This window comes from Solanum dulcamara, chromosome 7, assembly GCF_947179165.1.
Source record: "Solanum dulcamara chromosome 7, daSolDulc1.2, whole genome shotgun sequence".
NCBI lineage: Eukaryota > Viridiplantae > Streptophyta > Magnoliopsida > Solanales > Solanaceae > Solanum > Solanum dulcamara.
Window position 1 is genome coordinate 9202267 of NC_077243.1, and position 19504 is coordinate 9221770.

General features: G+C 33.0%; 2 protein-coding genes across 2 annotated transcripts; both read right to left on the reverse strand.

Annotated features, from left to right (window-relative positions):
• Window positions 1-421: 421 nt before the first annotated feature.
• On the reverse strand, window positions 422-3371 carry LOC129896811 (uncharacterized). The gene is made up of 6 exons (XM_055972786.1): window positions 3263-3371; window positions 3039-3159; window positions 1932-2289; window positions 1126-1672; window positions 983-1038; window positions 422-703 (listed from the first exon to the last, which is right to left on the reverse strand). The coding sequence occupies exons 1-6, from the start codon at window positions 3297-3299 to the stop codon at window positions 662-664; spliced, it is 1161 nt and encodes a 386-aa protein (XP_055828761.1). The 5' UTR covers window positions 3300-3371; the 3' UTR covers window positions 422-661.
• A 2622-nt stretch (window positions 3372-5993) lies between these two features.
• LOC129895308 (ABC transporter A family member 2-like) lies at window positions 5994-13762 on the reverse strand. The gene is made up of 16 exons (XM_055971007.1): window positions 13348-13762; window positions 10751-10982; window positions 10463-10632; window positions 10186-10371; window positions 9964-10059; window positions 9682-9882; window positions 8947-9106; window positions 8638-8864; window positions 8129-8246; window positions 7974-8050; window positions 7762-7851; window positions 7497-7640; window positions 7092-7394; window positions 6926-7006; window positions 6620-6793; window positions 5994-6505 (listed from the first exon to the last, which is right to left on the reverse strand). Exons 1-16 carry the CDS (start codon window positions 13714-13716, stop codon window positions 6242-6244), a joined length of 2892 nt encoding a protein of 963 aa, XP_055826982.1. The 5' UTR covers window positions 13717-13762; the 3' UTR covers window positions 5994-6241.
• Between the last annotated feature and the right edge of the window lie 5742 nt (window positions 13763-19504).

Here is a 19504-nt window from a genome sequence, read left to right on the forward strand (position 1 = left end):
CCGAATGAGTCATGCAGTACGCAATCCGAATTTAATCAAGGCTCCACGAGCTCCAAACACCAAGTGGGGAACAAGAAAAAAAATTCACTCAACTTAACCATCGCAATATATTGAGAATCTTAAAACTTCCATATAGTTCCAATATAGTTCAAATGCCCAAAGAATGCTAAATAGGAAAGCACCAACAGCAATGACTAGGCAACATGACAAACGAATCGAACTAGCAGAACGACCAAGGGGCCGTATATGCACAAGGCCACGACACAAACCGGCCGAGCTCTCTACTGATCTAAAATTTGAGAAAAACACTAGTATGATCCAATATAGCTGCAGCAATGTACTCGCAATTGTCACTGCGCTTATTAGAGGATGAAAAACATGCAAGTAACAATATTCATGTAATTATTCACTGCACAGAATATTGTAAAACCAAATGCAATTTAAAACATAAACATATGTATAATATATAGTGCCCAAAAGTCTTGGGTCAAACTAGAACCAAACAAAGAAAACACGACTCTTTCAAATACACACCCCAGAGATTGACACTTCCACTCGACCCTTCTATGATCTATACAAGGAAAACCTTCCTGCTTATGAACACCAAAACAAATAACCATAATAGAAGTATGTTCAACATTCTTTGATTCCATACACCTGTTTAAACTTCTGTAACATTGATCTCTTCTGACTGTGGAGCATCCTGCAAAAAGTGAGCAAAGTTAACTATGGTATTATAAGGCATATGCTTACAATTGCATTAAAGATTACAGTTAGTCCTTACTCAAAAAACAATGTTTGGAGAGGAAGTTCTAACAGGAGAAGGCTTATTTTATTATTTGATCAGACAAGACAGAGAAATACACTAGTCCACTGGTAAAGGATTGAGAATATTAACTAAAAAAACTTTTAAAAAGCTTCTGAAACTCTAAATAATAGAAGGATGTCAAAAGGAAAGTTAAGCCATATTATCTTTTCTTACCATATTCTCTTTGTCTTCTGGAAGGACTATCTTTGCAGTGCCAGCATTAGCAGGACCTATGATAAAGAAAGTTAATAAACCTCAGTACTTCACTAATATGAACAGCAAGACTTTTACCAAGAAAGGTACAAACAGACATTTACCTTCTACTCCAGCAGATTTCTTTCCCTGTCTTTTCCCCTTATTTGGTTTTTGCTTAGGATTTTCAAGTTTCTTTTTTATGGTACCAGAAACCTCTGTAGATTTTGGAGTTGTAGCAATCTTATTTACAGATCTACGGTTCTTAGTTGCAATTTCTTTCCTTGATGAAGCCTCCTTAGTTGGTTCTGCCACTTGACAAGTTTCAATAGCATCTTTGTTCAAGACTTCAGGTTCCAGTATCTCAGTGCCAGCAACAGATGAAGTCTCCTTAGTTGGTTCTGTCACTTGACAAGTTTCAGTAGCATCTTTGTTCAAGACTTCAGGTTCTGATTTCTCAGTACCAGCAACAGATGAAGAGCTATGCATTTCATCATCAGATGAAGGTGTCCCATCTTCGGGTGCATGGGAACAAGTCTCAGATACTTGCAACTGCTCAAAATCATGAGAAATATTGTAGCTTTCAAACAATTGTTTCACTGGCTCCCCGAGATCTACAAGGCTATGACGTTGCACATAGGATTTCAGCTCATCCCTCAAACGTTGAAGCGGCTGAAATAAAATAGGTAAGGAATAACATATGAGGTAAGTAGTCTGATCCTCTAGCTTAATTCACCAACTACAGGCAGTCTTGAACTTCTCTACGGCATTGCATTGGGGAAAATAGTGAAATTCATTGACAGCAGTAAGCTTCTTAATAAGAAAAAATAATAATATAAAAAGTAGATATCTGTCTTTGATCTTCAAGGAACAGTGTATTATAATTAGATATTCCGTAGAATGGTACCCTGTTGATGGGCATATATCTTACCTCACAGTCAGCTTCCAGAGCAAGTTTGAAAAACCCAAGAGATATTGAATGCTTAACAGCAGATTCAGAGAGCTTAATCTGGGATAGCCAATAGAATGCAGAGAATAGACGATTGATTTCCTTTCCATTTGATGACTTTGCAACTGCTGAAAGCGGTGTATTAGTTTTCCCCTGGTTGATCACGGATCTCTTAGCTCTAGCCTCAGAAATAGGAGTGATAGTGCCTACTGCTCTTGAGGCAGGGCTGGCACTTGACTTAGCCTGAATAGACAGCCTTCTTGGAGGTTTAGCAGCAGACTTCTCCTTACCGAGATCAAGGACGCCAATACTCTTACTAACACTTGAGGCAGGTCTTCCCCTAAAATGGGAGATGAAAAATAATTAAGCAAGTATGGACATCAGAGGAAACAATATTTGGCTCAAGTAAGAAAAAAATGACTGGAAAAAGTGCACATCCTAAAAGTATCTGCGCTTGTGTACATGACAAAAGTTGAATTTGTTTAGATTTCTATTCGAAAGGAAAAGTGATAAGCATTCTCTGCAACTTTACTTACATGTAGGTTGTCTTTCTCCAAGACCCCATTTATCACATGGGGAAGGGACATTAAGCTATGAAAAACCTTACCTTTAGAGACTGGTTAACATTTGTTTTTGTTAAATAAATTTTGGTAGGAGGGTTTACTTGATTCCAGACCAAAAATTGCCACGCAGTTAGAAGAAACAATTTTAGGTCCTATTAAATGTTTCCTAGCAATTCTATAGTAGTGCGCTGCAGTTGCATGAAAAGGAATTTCAGAGGAATATAAATATATAATCTAAGAGGAAAACTCTTCACTGGATATGGTTTGTAGGCCGATGAATCAATAACTGCTCAACATCATGCATACAATAATTCAGCAATTTCTTTTTCCTTTTACAAAATCAAAACAAATAGGTATGTCATGGCGGATGGTTCAATGTAGGTTAGCATTTCTAGGTTTGCAAAAGACCAGATAATTCATTCAAACAACATATACTCATGCAACCGCCGTCTTTTACAGTCTAATCGCACTAAATTCGCTACACGCACTAAAAATCGGTGTAGTAGTAACAGTAATAGAGACAGACCTTCTGGGAACCGATGAGTTGGAAGAATCAGTCAGAGGAGGCTTCTCCTCCTTGGTCTTAGTGCCCGATCGCAGTGGATATCGAAGAAGCTTCGTTGCTGATGATGATCGCTTTGCATTCGCTGCAAAAAAACACAGTCAATCACATATACACATACTGAGAAATGAACGTATACGCACAATCATAAACGAAAAAAACAGGAATTAAATAGTGGAGAATAATACCAGAAACAGAAGATTGATCTTTGCCGGAGACTTCCATTGAGAAATTTTAGGTTTTCAGGAGAGAGATGAAGGAAAATGATGAGAGTTTTGGAGTTATGAACTTAGGGCTTGCCTATATATACTCCCAAGAGATGGCAGTGACGTTTGGGCGGGAAATTTTACAACTGCTTCAAAATTCAATCTAAAAATTCTGTAGAAACGGCTCTTTGGGCTGGGCCCGTCTAATGGGCCCAATAAACACGCTCTTATCAAATTGGTTTCAAATTTTGAATACACTAACCGTTAATTGCTGAGTTAGCGACTTTCATACTTGCATTAACAATTAACTAGTGAGGATTAAGCACTAACGGCTAGTTTGGTGTGAAGGATAACACCATATAGTGATGAGATTAAATTATAGTGACACTTAATTTGTTGTTTGGTTGGCAATTTTGAGATAACTTATTTCGGTATTAATAATTAGTGATGGGATAAGTTATATCTCCTCTTGGATGGTATACTAATCCCGGGATAAAATAGGTAAATGACAAAAATATCCCTTTAAATCCTTTTTATACCTTACTTTTCAAGTTCATATATATTTACATTTTTTTAATACCATATATAACAACATTCACAACCTTCACTCCTTATTTTTATAATAATTCTTCATATTTTTTCTATTAAAAAATTACACAATATAATATAATTTTTATTTATAAAATTATTTGACTAATTCTTATGTTTATTTAAATTTTGATTTCTCATAAATCATTTTTTACTTTAACAAACTTAAAATGGAAATTCTATTTTTAAATTAAATAAGAAGAAAATTTTATTTTTAAATACATACAGACATCATGGTATGCACACACAAAAATATTTAAACCCAAAAAGATGAAAGTTTTATTTTAAGAATAGATATTGAACAACCAAAACTTGCAAATAAAATATAAAAAACTAAAAAAAAGCTAAAGATATTTTTGTAAACAAACAACTTATTCTTAAATTTTATGTCGTGCAAATTATTTTGAATATAACAAATCAAACACTCAATAAAAAATAATCTCAACATAACTTATCCTATCACAGCTAATTTCATCACAACTTATCTTATTATAACTTATATTCAAACCAAACTACCCCTAATACTTAATCCGCAAGCTTACCTCTCTTTCGTATATTTCTCCACTAAAGTAAAAATAGTGTAATATTTTATATTCGGCCCAGTGTTTTGCGCAGCTAAGTTAAAAAAAAAAAGAGTGTAGTATTAATTAGCTCGGTGAGTTCACAACCAATGCATGATGTATATTTGGATATAGGGGAAATGATCAAAAATACATTTCCACTTTAATTTATTAGTTAATTACTAAGTGTAAACATCAGGTGCAAATATATATATGTAATATTAATATTTTTACCATGATAAAAGGAAAAGTTGTCTTTGTACTAATACTATTACTGACATTTCAAATGTAAAATAACACTAGCATTTCAAATCTTCAGTAAAACTAAATCTCTTATTTACTCGTGGTCTCTAGGGCCGTCTCGATCATAAGGCTATTAAAGCACTTATTTGGGGTCTTAATTTTTTGAGACCTTCATTTTCTCTCAAAGATGTATATATATGTATACAATATATATTGTTTAAAAAAAATCTCATGTATTGATAAATTTGTAAAGAATTTTTTGGGTATAAAATATAATAATTTTTTACCTCATTTATATAAGAATCATTGTAATAATTGAGAAATGAAATAGTATTTAGTTAATTATAACATTTTTTCTTATGTGGCTATATTTTTTGTTGCCTCATTTATATTCTGACGATTATCATGAACCAACATTATTATTATTACATTTACTTTTTTGTTCCCCTTTCACTATTTTTATTCTTTCATTATTTAATATTCTAAAGTCTCTCAAACGGTCAAACTTCTACATTATGCAAAATCTATTGTTGTGTGTTTATAGAAAGATCAAATTTATTTTTTGGTATTTTCTTAAAATCTCAAGCACTAAAATTAATCAACAAATCAACACTATTTTAACATTATTATACCAACTTATCAAATTCAGAACAATGCTACTTCAATATTTATATAAACTTTTTAAATTTTTTAGTCAATTTTTATTATTTTAACTTTATATTATATATTTTTCATTGAACCTTTCCATTGTTTACATTCTTACTACAGAATGTCCGTGTATATCCTACCTCTCCAGACCTCATTTGTAGGATTACATTGAGTATTTTATAATTATTCAATTTATATATGTCAACTTAAAAATATAAAGTCTCTCTATAAAATTTGGCTTTAGACCCCAAAACTTGTTGAGACGGCCCTGGTGGTGTCATGTCACCTTTTCTCTCTTCTTTTTTTTTGTTTTATCAACGAAACTCTGGACATAATGTGAAATTTATAATGAATTTATGTTAAAAATCTTGAATGATAAACTCATCAAATTTAACTTTTGAATCTGCCTCTCGCTATATATCATGCCATTTTATTTCCTGAACCACACGTACCAGCAGTTGTTGATTGCCTCAATAAATATACACGGGTCATTTTAAGTGTTCGTCTCTTAAATGCAACCACTCAAAGGAGGAGAAAATTAATTACGTAGAAGAATAACGAAACCAGAACAACTGAATGCAACCCTTCCAATTAGGTCTATTGTTTGCTACTTACTACTTAGCCTTAGGTTAAGAAGAAAAAAAAGATATAGGCATTAACTATTTATCAAAATATTGAAAATAGAATATTTTCATTATAAAAATGACAGTAAATGTTACAACCATGATACTAGTATAATTTTGAAATATACAGATAAACTAATGCTAACCAAAAACGAAGCCATACCATACAAAGAACCAGCCTGGAAGAAAAAATGTTCTGATGAAAAACATATATATCAAACACATTTACAGCAATTCACCTATACACAAAAATTGTTCTGTAAAACCTTTGTCACTGTGATTAATAAGTTATATCTTTATTATGAACTTGCACCCATGATCTGTGCAGGGTCAATCACAATTCCATGAATTTTTTTCCGTCTTCGCAAGAAGCTGCTATCAGAAGTGGCTGTTGGAGGATCATTTAGTTGAACATGAGCTGGTATTGGCATGTCTTGCGAGTGACCAGAAATGCAGAATGTACCAGAATCATCTTGATCCCAATACACTTCTACCATAGTACCAATTGGATTCTCAGCAGATTCTGTTCCTGGGATTTTAACAAATCTTGCTCCTATAGGTATCTGAATAGTCGCACCAACAAATAAAACAGTGTTACTTATTTCCCAGGGATTAGAATTTTCAGGTGCAATTTCATCAGGAAAATTATAGAACCAAGAATATGATAATCAACTTACTTGAAGTGAGAGCCCTGTATTCAAAGTAAGAGTTGCAGAGCTTCCTTCCTCCACATCTTCCAATTCTGCCTGTCTAGCAATGTTCAGAAAAACTTCTTCAAGAGTTGTAAGCCCGAGCTGGATATCTGATATGCCAAATTCCTTATCTCTATCTTGTAGCTCAGCAAAGAAGTCCTGATTGAGAGTAAAATTCAATGATCACCAAATGAGCTAATGGTCCAAATGCGTGTGCATATAATTCCACAATAAAGTAGCAAGTCCAGAAATGGTGTTCATCTAATCTCATAGTTACTATAAAGATATTACCGTCAGAAGCTTCTCCTTGTCATGGGGAATAATAAAGGTTAGGAAGGACTTGTTTTCCTCTTTAGGCACCACGTCCAGACGCTGCATACATAGTTTGCAAATCAGACCAGTTCCTTTAATAGTTTCAGAAAAGAAAGGGAAAAAGCAAAAGAAATCTTTGACATACACTTTTAAAGAACTGTTTCACAGCTTCAGGTTGAGATGTATTCAAAGTATCTTCTCTATCAGGAGTCCCATTAGTCCCACCAGAAAAGCTTACATTAGCAATGAAACCAGTTCCAAACCTTGATTTCAATCTTATTGAAGTTCCAATGCAACGAAGTCTACCCTTTGCCATGATACCAATGCGGTCACTTAAGATGTCAGCTTCTTCCATTGAATGAGTGGTCAGGATAATGGCACGCCCTTTTTTTGCATCCTCAATTATGTCCCAGACATGTCTTCTAGTTATTGGATCCATACCAGTAGTCTATGAAGCGTTTTTATGTTTTAGAAAAGAGAATGTCATGATAAATTTTTTTTAGCATAATTCTGATAAGCTCACGAGAAAACTTTATCTTCGAAAACCTACCGGTTCATCCAAAATGACCAATTTTGGTTCACCAATAAGAGCAATAGCAACACTGAGGCGTCGTTTCATTCCTCCACTGTAACTACCAGCTCTCATTCTGGCCGCATCTGTGAGTTTTACCTCGGCTAATGACTTTTCTACTACCTGTAATTTGATTGAACAATTGGTTAAGCAGGATTTATAATCACTCTATTCTGTGCTGATCTTGTTCATCAGATTTTTAGACAGGCACAAAAAGCTAGATATAGATTAGGCTTATACTCACCTCTTTTATTAAAGCAGGGGCTAGACCTTTAATGCTGGCAAAAATATGCAGGTGTTCTTGACCGGACAATGCATCCCAAAGAATATCAAACTATAAAACAACAAGAATGAATGAATTTCTTTTATGGAAACAAAGTATTGCTGGTGTCGAGTCTTGGTCAATTCCATGAAAAAATTGAAAATAGGAATATATAAAGATAAAAAAATAGTCACCTGGGGACAAACCCCTATCATCGATCGAATGTTTGACATGCCCGCAGAACTTCTTATGGACTGACCATATACTAGTGCTGTTAAAAAGCAGCTTTGTGTTACACATAAGTAATATGCAATGAACACAGAATGTGAGTGTGACTAAATTATATTACCATCTCCTGCAGTAACAGGTGTAATCCCAGTCAAACAATTAATAGCAGTAGTTTTTCCAGCTCCATTTGGCCCAAGAAGACAAAATAGCTGACCCTTTGCAAGATTGACCCATAAGCCCTGCAGTATTGACTCCAAAGAATGAGATGAAGATGCAGCCAGGGTAGAGGTGTAGGATCTCCGGGGGATTATTAAATACCGATACTATTTCTTCTAACTTTTTTATCCTTCGAAATGTCAACTTCTCATTTCCCATATGCTATTCTTACACATGTAAAACGTGTAAAAAATGAAACTAAACACAAATTTTGATTTGAATAAATTGCCAGGGAAATCCAAAGAAGTAGCAAGAGAAACAAAAACACAAATTTTGAGAGAAGTCTCAAACTAGATTCCATGCTTGACTCCTATCTGAATGTGTAAAGTGTAGTTTCTTTTCTCTACTGATGACTTCTGTTTGCACAGAGAAAACAGCTAATGTTAGCTTCTCATAGACCAATGGATAAAATACCTTGAGGGCATGAAAAGGAGATTTCCTTTGGCATTTACAACAGCCCATCTTTGTTGTTCCAGGAAATATCTTAACAAGGCCATGTAGTTGAACTGCAACATTAGAATCAACTTCACCTTGCATAGCTTGCCGTTTAACAATGTTTTCTTCTTCAAGAACATCTTCATCATCTGGTATAATACTATCCAAGGCTGGCACTGAACCTGTGCAGCTACAAACACTACCCTCTGAACACAAAATGAACAGCCTTAAAGTTTTGTCACAGTATGCTCGAAATTCAACATTAAGGTACTGATAAATTTTGGTTACCTTTCACCTTATTTCCACTTTTGCCTGTCCAGTAGCCAGGATTCAAGAAGTAGAACATTGACTTTCTCACACCAGAAATATTCGGAATTATGTTATCCAAGTAAATAGCAAGAACAAACCACAGAAAGAATGTTGACACGAGCCATATGTAAATATCGTTCTGTTAAGAGAAACAACAGATAATGAGTGTATGTGAGATGCAAGATGACTGTATGAGATAGAAAGCACTATTGCACAAAGAAAGAACTAACTGCTAGCAAAATGAGATCTTTCGAGATAGTCTAATAGTTCCTCTTTAATATTTTGCTTAGTATAAAAAGGAGATGTGATCCTTGTTTCATGGAATAAGTTTTGTAAAGAGGTACAATAGTGGTTGGACAGGAAAGGTCTTTGACCAACCTTTGTAAGGCTTATGAAGATATGTGTGTGTATGCTTTTAAGAAATAAGAACGAATGAAGGCAGATTTTCTGCAGAATTTTATTCCTCTCTGCAATTCCAAAAACTAACATTAACAAAGACCCAGAGTCTCTCCTCCCTCCTTCTATAACTCATTAGCTCCACTCTCATTCAAAGTCACGGAGCTATAACAGTGATGAGAAAGTGAACAAAAAGTAGCTACTGAAATCATGTACGAACAAACAAAGTCCTTACTCTCAAAATGCTTCACCTCCTTCCATAAAATCAAGAAAACTGGAAACTAAAAGGGAAGCCCTATTTTGCAGTAGGAGTCTTACCATAGTTATTACACATTCTGTATCATTAAAAGCACATTTTGCCCTCCCACTCCAGCTAACACCGGGATCTTCAGGAGTGGCAGTTGCATCAGAAAGTAACTGAAGACCTTGAGCAAGAAGATTTGGTGGGAACAATGACCAAATGATCCTATAGCTCTTGGAGTAGTTCTCGCTATAGGGAAATCCAAATACTGTTACAAGCTGAAAAAATGGAGAGACAAGAAATACGTTATCCCAGTGAGTCAGTAATGGATAGTAATCGATTCAAAGATAAGCACTTGCCTGAGTCATGAAACCGACAATAAAGGTGAAGAAGCCCACTGTTGTTGTTGAAGATGACTTGCTAATAAAAGCAGACACCATGTATGCAAAACCAACCTGGCCACAGGAGCAGAAATTCTATCTCAGTGGACAAAAATATTCAAGTAATTTGCCTCATTAGAAGTTGAAAATGAATGCAGATTGTATTTGGTGAAAGTATTAAGTTGAATGGTGGAGACGGACCATATTAAGTTGGAAGAGGAAAAAAAGAAGAAACACGACCGCAAAGCTGTTGTTCAAGAAAAAATCAAATTGAAACATCATCCCGAAGAGAACTGTGAGAAGAGAAGAGAGAAGTGTGATGAATCCCTCCCATGTGAACCATGACAACCAATAGGCAGTATCATAGAGACCCATCATAGTCATTGCCTGTAAGAAAAATGCGACATTCAGAAATTGAAAATCTTCCATAAGTACAAGAATGGTATTGTCTCTTACAAAAATGCCAGAGACGTGATACCTGCCGAAGTTTGAGTTCCTTTTCAATGATCAAAGCATTGATTTGGAAGACAAATCCAAACATAGCAACAGCCAAGAAAAAGGTAGGTCCAACGACACCCATGGCAGAGAAAACTTCAAAAGCAGGATGTGCAAATTCTTTGAGACTGACAACCCAACTGAAATTTGGATCTGAAAACGTACACAATCATAGGATAAAGGTGAGCTTAGGAAAAAAGAGGACTTGATTTAAACCAACACAATCCATTTATTGGATCAAATCCAGTAGTAAATATCACATTTATATTACCTCCAATCAGAGATCTCGCAATTTCACGTTCTGCTGCCAGTTGAAGTGGGATTTGGAACTTAAAAGTTGGATCTTCAAAGACTCCTCGATTGGCAACTGGAGTGGAGTTTGTCTGTATACCATAACTGATTATGCTAGCATTCCTTTCAACAAAATGCAGTGCTCCAGGACAACGCAAAGGGTTCTTGAAAAGCCAGTCATCCACTTCATCTCGTGTTCTAAATGACAAAACCTGAGGAAAAGAAGTCATGGTATGATAAGTCAATGTTCCTACAAGACTTCGATTTGAAATATTAAACTAAATAATGAACCAAATTAAAGGAATCATTGCATGAAATAAATTGGTAAACAGGACACTGGCACACTCAAACGACAGGAATCTATCTTTTAATGGAGTTAAAATTGGTGCATCAATTCAGGATTTACCAATGCAATTCTTAAACTAGATTTTATGCTTGTTTTTAATATGCCGAAGGAGTCACATCACCTCCATGAAGATAGAGAAAGCTAATAGTGAACACTGGACAGATTCTTGGGCTAGGAGACATAAGGATATTTTTGAAAACACAAGGATTAATTGTTTTTTAGGGAGGTAAATCGTGAAGAGGATGATTTGGAAAAATGAGTGACTGTACCACTAGAATCAACCATGTCTTTCAAGATAGAGGATCTGCCGAGAGAAGTCCAGGGTCATTCAAGTCGGACAAGATACAGATGATTAACTTCAGACTTAGGCCAGACAAATCAAACAACCTCAGATTTTCATATGGAAGTTTCATCTCTCTTTATTTGGTATCTTATCAACTTGAAAAATGAAAAAGGACAGGAATCCTCTCATATTCCTTAATTTTTGCTTAGGCAATCCTTTTGTTAAGAATATGTAAAAGAGTGGGAATGTTCACTCTTTTCAAGGGGAATCCCCTTTGCATACTCTCATGCTGTAAAAGCACATTACTAATATTATTCATGCACACCATGTTTTGTGTAAGGAAATGGAAAGGTCCATTTTTCCTATAGGATATAAGACACCGCATCTCCATACTTCAAATATTTAGTTAATCCCAAATCCTCTGCCATGACAAATTAACTTGAAAAAAGTACCTGTAAATAACAAGTTAACATGTTATCTCCATGGTGTGCCAGAAGAAAACACACCACTCAAGTCACTTTCACATTTTCACACAGATCGGTTCATTCAGGGATTGCATTATAACTGATGTTCTGTGTGTGAAAAGTGGGTCTCTCTGGAATAAAAGATCACCCATACATCTCATTACACCAAGCAGAGGTGGATCCATGACATGAACTATATAGATTTCTTTATTCTAGGACAACTGACCTCAAGTGCTTGTAACAAATTTAATTTTTGTACATATTTAATGAATTTTCTTAGCAAATATATGGGTGTTTATGTCAAAGCTACTGGGTTCTGCTGAAATCATATGTCAGAGCCTACATCGGCCTTGACAGCAATGACCCTAAGAGTCCCCTTGAAACATAAGAGACTAGCCAATTCCCCTAAACATAAAAGGGCATGAAGTTTCCAAGCATATTATTGTTAAAAAAGCTAGTACGGAGCTGCACTCGACTTATTACGTGGAGAGGACAACAACATTTATGGCAAGCAGTTATCTGTAAATGTATTTTCTGAAATAATATGAATAGGAGCAAGTTAGTTTATTGCTTAAAAGCAAGCTGTACTATTTGATATTACTGGAAACTTTTAAGTCACAAGATCACGAAAAATAACTTCATTTTGGCTCACGATTAACAGAATTTTTTCCCTAACAAGAATTCAAATAAAGTACTTAAGAAGCATATGAATCAGAGCAGGGAAAAAAAAAGGAAGAAAATTAAACCACAGAAGCTATAGATGTTATCACTAACAAAGTGGCACTGTTTGAACAAAAGAAAATCGTATTAGGCAAAGTAGACATGAAGAAGCAACCTAGCAGGATAATTGCAAAATTTCTAATCAGGTTTATTTCGTGATTCATACTGTTAAGTGTTAACTCCGCCTGTAAGAGCTCATTCACATTACCGGTCCTAAGCCTGGATAAAGGAGGAGGGTTCCCGAGGTCAATCGATTCCGCCAATCTGAGCTCGTTCACATTGCTGGTCCCAATCCCAGATAAAGGAAGAGGGTTCCTGAGGTCAATGGAAAACAACCTCTCTACCCCATTAAGGCTGCGTACATATTACCCTCCCAGACTCCACTTGTGAGATTACATTGGTTTGTTGTTGTTGTACTATATTTATTTATTTAGGCAAACAAAAATAAAATAAAATAAACATTCGTAAAGATAATTTCTCCATTGCAGCGATTTAAGTGTTTTTTTAGTAAGTTCAATGGCTCAAACAACACAATTTATCCAACTCCCAGTCATTATACTATAAGATTCATATGGTAATAAAAAGAAAAAGAGAAACTAACCCTGCAAAAACTCGAATCCGTTCAAACTCAATTATCCCCAAATTATAACCATTCCACAGAACAAATCTCAGTTGAATATCAAAGTGTAATTACAGAGATTTGGAAAAACCATGAGATCATCAATAAATCAGTCGAGGAAACAAAGTCAACTAGGAGTATATACCTTGGAGGAAGGGATTGACCTGCCAGGATTATTTGCCATAATTCTGTTCACAATCTGCCAGATTTTCGGACTCTGAGAACCACTCCAAACAAAATCATAGCAGGGGAAAGTGATGAAGTTTTTGTCCTCACAAGGCGGGATTGGCGGCGATACCAGAGGTTCAGGGTCCCGCACATTCTTATATGATGAGGAAGAAGAGAAGCGAGCTTCGATAGCTTTCTGGATTAAGAATAGAAGGAAGATGAAGAATAGAGATGCGAAAAGCTGAAGAAATGTGGCCGCCTTGTTCCGCCATGCGACTAAATAATTCTTCTTTAATAAGGCTTTGTACTGATGTTTTAGCAAAGGGAATCCCCTCTGCACTTCCATGGCTTTCTCTCTCTGAATATTCTCAGTTTCTTGGGAAGTGAGGAAGTTATATAGTTGTTGCACTTTATATGCAAGAGAAAAAAAAATGAATGCGCGTCTTTTTTAGGTAAATCTGTTATTTCAATTTTTGCCCCTTTTGGTTTTTGGTTACTCCAATTGACTCTACATGCCATCAGATTTTTGATGGTAAAAGCTTGTCCGCACATTGTTTATATCAAATTAATTTGATACTTATGTATATGAAGATCTCTATTTAGTAGCAAAATAAAAAATTATAGCAAGTATGTTTTCAAATTTGATATATATAAACAAAAATAATACGTCTTATTTAATATATATATAATATAATTTCACAGTAAAAGATGTTGAGTTGATAATTCTTGTATTTATTTGGTTGTGACACTATATATGTGATTTGTGTATTCACAAAGTTGGGGTAAACACCAGCAGTTCGTATAAGGAAATAAAAAGGTAGCATATTGATCATGTTTGAGCCGTCGAGGCCAGCATCATATTTAGAAAAGCATAAATATTATGGGGATGTTGAGGTCATCATGATCTTTGTAAATATTACTAAGAGCATGTTTGGATGAACTTATAACTTATTATGACTTATAAGTATTACTCATAAGTTAGAAATCTCAACTTATGATTTTAACTTATCATTGCTACTTTGGCTTTAAAACAAGTGCTAAAAAATAATTTTTTTTCACTAGGGAAGTACTTAAGAAGTATCTCGACTTAAAAACACATAACATAATCCAATCCGAACAGACTCTAATTTTTCAATATTTGGTTGAACAAGATTTTGGAAAAATATTTTCTCAAGGAAAATAAGCTATTTAAAAATAAGCAAAATGACTTTCTTAATGTAAGTAGAGAAAACAAGTTTCATAAGTGACATTCTAAATTCATTGTCTCCTCCTAACCCACCCAATGCCCCGAAACCCCAATCCTTGACCCCCCCTCCCCCGCCTCAAGGCCTTACTCTCCACCCCATCCCACCCTTATAATGTTTTGCTAAATTACATATAAATGTTCTTGAGATAATCTTTGTTTATTTATCAAATATTAGAAAATAAGTAAGAAATTCACTTGTTTACCGAAAAAAAAGAAGGATTTTCCACGAAAACAAGTTGAATGAAAAACATTTCCATCATACCAAACGCACCCTATAAGTTCTAATTCTATAGAATAGAAGGTTGCAAAGTCAAAAATGGATTACGATGGTGAAGATCTTTCCTGGTTGTTTCGTAGAAAATTTCAACTATAAGGTTTGGGCAAGCAAGAGAGTGCATACTTTAAGCCTTGTGTTTATACTAATAAAATTTCAACAATGATGATTCCCAGATCTATAACCTATCTGTCACAGACTCATAGCATAACGATCAAGGAAAATTAAATTAACTTCTTAACTGTTATTTTAATATTTTTTATATCACTACCAGAATATAATTGTTAATGCAGAGGCCGGTGGATCGAATTCTTACTAAAAAGGAAGTTTAACTAGTTTCTTTTGTACCACTAGAGCAACAACACATTTTGTTTATGGGTTTATAACTCGTAATTTACTCATATATTTATTGTATTTCTCACAAAGAATACAGAATCATGCAAAAAGAAAGTAGAGTTTAACAAGTTTCTTTTCTGCCACTGGATCAACCTATTTTGTTTATGGGTTTCTAACTTGTAATTTTCTTATATATTTATTGCATTTCTCACGACAAATATAGAATCGCGCAAAAATTACTGAATTTCCGAGAATCCCACCTAACACCCTGAATTTGCACATTAGTTAACGTAATGAGTTAGAACTCGTTGGTTATTCCAATATTATTAAATGAAACGAACGAATGAAGATTTTTGCCTTGTTGTGTAAAAATAATTTGGCATGATTTCATGGTCTTGAGGAATTAACAAATATAATAATACATCAAATAATATTTGTTCATTATTTTATACATTGCTCATCAGAAACATTATTACAATGTTTCTTTTGTACTGTTAGAGAAATATAATTATTGTTCATCGTCGATCCCAATTTTTTTTGGAATTAAGATGTACTCACGGTTTAATTTTACTTGTTCAATATATTAAAAAATATTATAATTTTTATTATTGCTTGTTCACTTTAACATATTAAGAAAAAAAAATGTATTTTCTTCTTCTTATTTTACCTTTGACGTTAACTACGTGTTTCCCTAATCATTTTCAAGTTTTTAAAAAATGTTATCTCAGATATTATAATAAAATATGCATTTTATTTTTTATTCATTCCGTTTCCTACTTTCTTTGTTAGTCTATTTAGAAAATAACGTCTTTTTTAGTAATTTTTTAATTTTAATTTTTCACATAATATATTTAAGACGATAAAATTAAATATTTTTTAATATACCCTCTTCATCCAACGATACTTGTCCACTATTGATTTTGCATAATTCTTAAGAAACTATAAATAAAAGAGTAATTTTACCATATCATTCTTTGAATATACTCCCTCCGTTCCTACTTACTTGTCAAATATTTCCTAATTTGATATCCCTTTTTACTTATCATTTTTGAAAAATCAAGGAAGGACAATTTTTTTCTTTCTATTATACTCTCAATTTATTAATACGGAGTTAATGTCTTTGAAAAATGTAGTGAGTAAATATATTTAAGACTCTTTCAATTAATAGGTGTAAAATGATAAATTCATATATCAATCATTATTTTCTTAATAAGAGTGTCAAGTCAAAAATTAACAAGTAAAAAAGAACAGAGGGAATAATAAATACAATATCTTGAAATATATAATAGAGAAATGACTACTAATTAATGATAAGAATAAATTATGAACTAAGTTAAAATTAACTCATAATTTCATAGATTAGATAAGTAATATTAGACATCTATTTTTAATATAATAGATAAATATAAATAAGTATTTAATATAGATTTAATTTAAAATCACGAAATACAAAAAATCACATTGGTCGCCGCAGAATCCCTAAAAGTCAAACCAACAAAACGTGTTGTTATAAAATAGGTCGTGATCACGCTGATCCTCGGCCGTTGTGATTAAACTGACTATAACTTAATTTTATTCACATGGAGGGCAAACATGGTCATTTTGCTGTTAGGTCGTGGAGGGCACTTTGGGGTTTTATAAATATCCCACAACTCCACTCCATAGTCAATATTCGGGAATTACCTTAGTAATTATCAATCACATTCACGTATTACGTAACTATATATTAGTTTACTAATTATTAATGTAGCTGTCGAACTCTTTGTCACTTGAAACGGAAAAAAAGAACGATGGATTATTATTAATTAAATAAATGAACTTATTAGTGGTGGTTATTTTTATAATTTTTATAGCGTGATAATTTATATAAAATTATATTTTTGTTCATCTCACGTTGAGGGTAAAGTAATCATCATAAAATAATTAATCCTAGAATAATTAATTACAAAATAACTTATTCCCCAACCAAACGAATCATGCATGTATTTTCTATTTTATCCTAAATATTAATTATAGTCATTTTCAATGCATTTAGAATTATTATATTTAAAATTGTAATTGAACTTATTATTTCTTAAAAATATGTGTCAGTTTAATACTTGACAAGTAAATTTGAACGGAGAGAGTATTAAATTTTGATTATGTTGGGCAAAGTCTAATATATATCTTATTGTAAGAATAGTCTTAACTATTACTTTTTGTGATTTCTTAATATTAATGATTTATATTTTTGTTTCTGATGCACTCACGGAGCTTCGAGACTACAACAATGTAGGTTATTATGTTCTATTTCTTTTTTACTTATCTTTGTCTTTGTATTAATTTATACCTTTTTAATATCATAAAATTCTTGATAGAGTTAGTGTTATATCATTATTTTACTCATTAACAATAAGAAAATATGTGTTGTTCCTTTCTACATTTAATCTATCATAAATTCATGATAAATATTATTACTAGATAGAAACATATCTTTTAAGCTACAATAATGATTAATTTGAATAATGTAAAGACCTTAAATAGGAAAAAAACTATTGAAATTGATGAATATATAATCATACAACTTTCTAAAAAATATGACCTATAATGATTTAGAATATATTTATATGGTGTTGGAATAAGAAAGTGGAATAATAAAGTAATTGTGCATCAGACCAAGGTTAAAGTTTTTTTAATATCACATATAATATAAAGTTATATATAATATGGTTAATTAATTGAAAATTTATCAAAATATAAAATAGTAAATGAGGTTGATAATGATAGAACAAACAAGATATTATCAGGAAGGGGAAATGATAATTTTTCAAGAGTGTTTGATTTTAAGTAAACTTAGAGAGGAAAAATGACTTCCATCCAGGATCTCTCCTTTTTTTTTTCTTGTGTGTGTGTGTGTGGGGGGGGGGGGGGATCTTGGGTGATAAAAAGTTCAAGAAAAATATCTTAAAAAGTTCAATAATCAAATGAATTTACGATTTAAATCTAACTATTTGAATTTTGAGGACCAAAAAAAATATTTAAAGTATTTTTGAATATAGGAAATTAGTTTGTAGAGCCAAAATAACCGCACGAAATATATATATATATACCCAAAACCAATTTTTTCCATATACTGCCTTGTTTATTTGAATTTATGTATACGGTATATTAAAGTTTCATGAACTTTCGTGCTTCCTTCTCAATTAAGAATATGAAACTGGACGTCAAAATGAAAAGGACTTGATACATAATATATTATTCAAACTCGTAGACTAGACAACAGATTTTGGAGCAAATGTATCTGTCACTGCTCATGTGTTCAAATGAGTTTATTTTAACTTTATTAATCGTTAGACTTTGAATAGAATATTATGCTAAATATATAATTCAAGGCGACATTATTGTTTTTTTTAATGGAGACGTGTTACTTTTTAAATCTGATTCAAAGGCTTTTGATACTAAAAATAGAAAAATAATAAATTGTCTGGTCAAAGAACTAATTAAATTACTACTTGTGTTATATCTCAAAAACGATGCAAATTGCTTAGCAATAAGGGAAGAAGCAATTATAACAATTTAATAATGATAATACAATTGCTTATGATTACATTTAAATCCTTTATACTCAAACTTTATTTATGCTTTGCTAGTGTTATAATTAGTCTGAGCTTGTACAGTTTAATGTATATATCTTCTATGATGCCTCTATGATCAGCCAGAAAAAAGATTAGATCCATTTTTCATAACAATTTAATGATACAACAACAACGACGACCCAGTGAAATCCCACAACGTGGGGTCTGGAGAGGGTAGAGTGTACGCAGACCCGACTCCTACCAAGGTAGGACGACTGTTTCCGAAAGACCCTCGGCTCAGTAAAAGCAAAAAGCAAAAAGAAGTCAGATAAGGATAAGAAGTTCAAAACAATATGGAAAAGCAAGTAACGGGTAACTAAAGCAACCCAGATAAGATATATCGATCAAAATACAGAAATTAATGAAAGTAATAAATAATAACAATTTAATGATGATAATACAATATTGAATTATATATGGATATAATTAACTTATGATTACATTAAAAAATTTTATACCCAAAGTCTTGACTAACAATTTAATGACAGATAATATAATGTTTGAGTCAAAGTTGCTGAATTATATTAATCATAACTAATATATTCACTCGAACCGCCCTCGTGTAATCGCATCAAACAACAGAAGATGTGGCAAATGTGCTTATCACTTCTCTATTAATGAATTCTCGTTCATATGAGTTAATTCTGGATTATTTTAATCCATA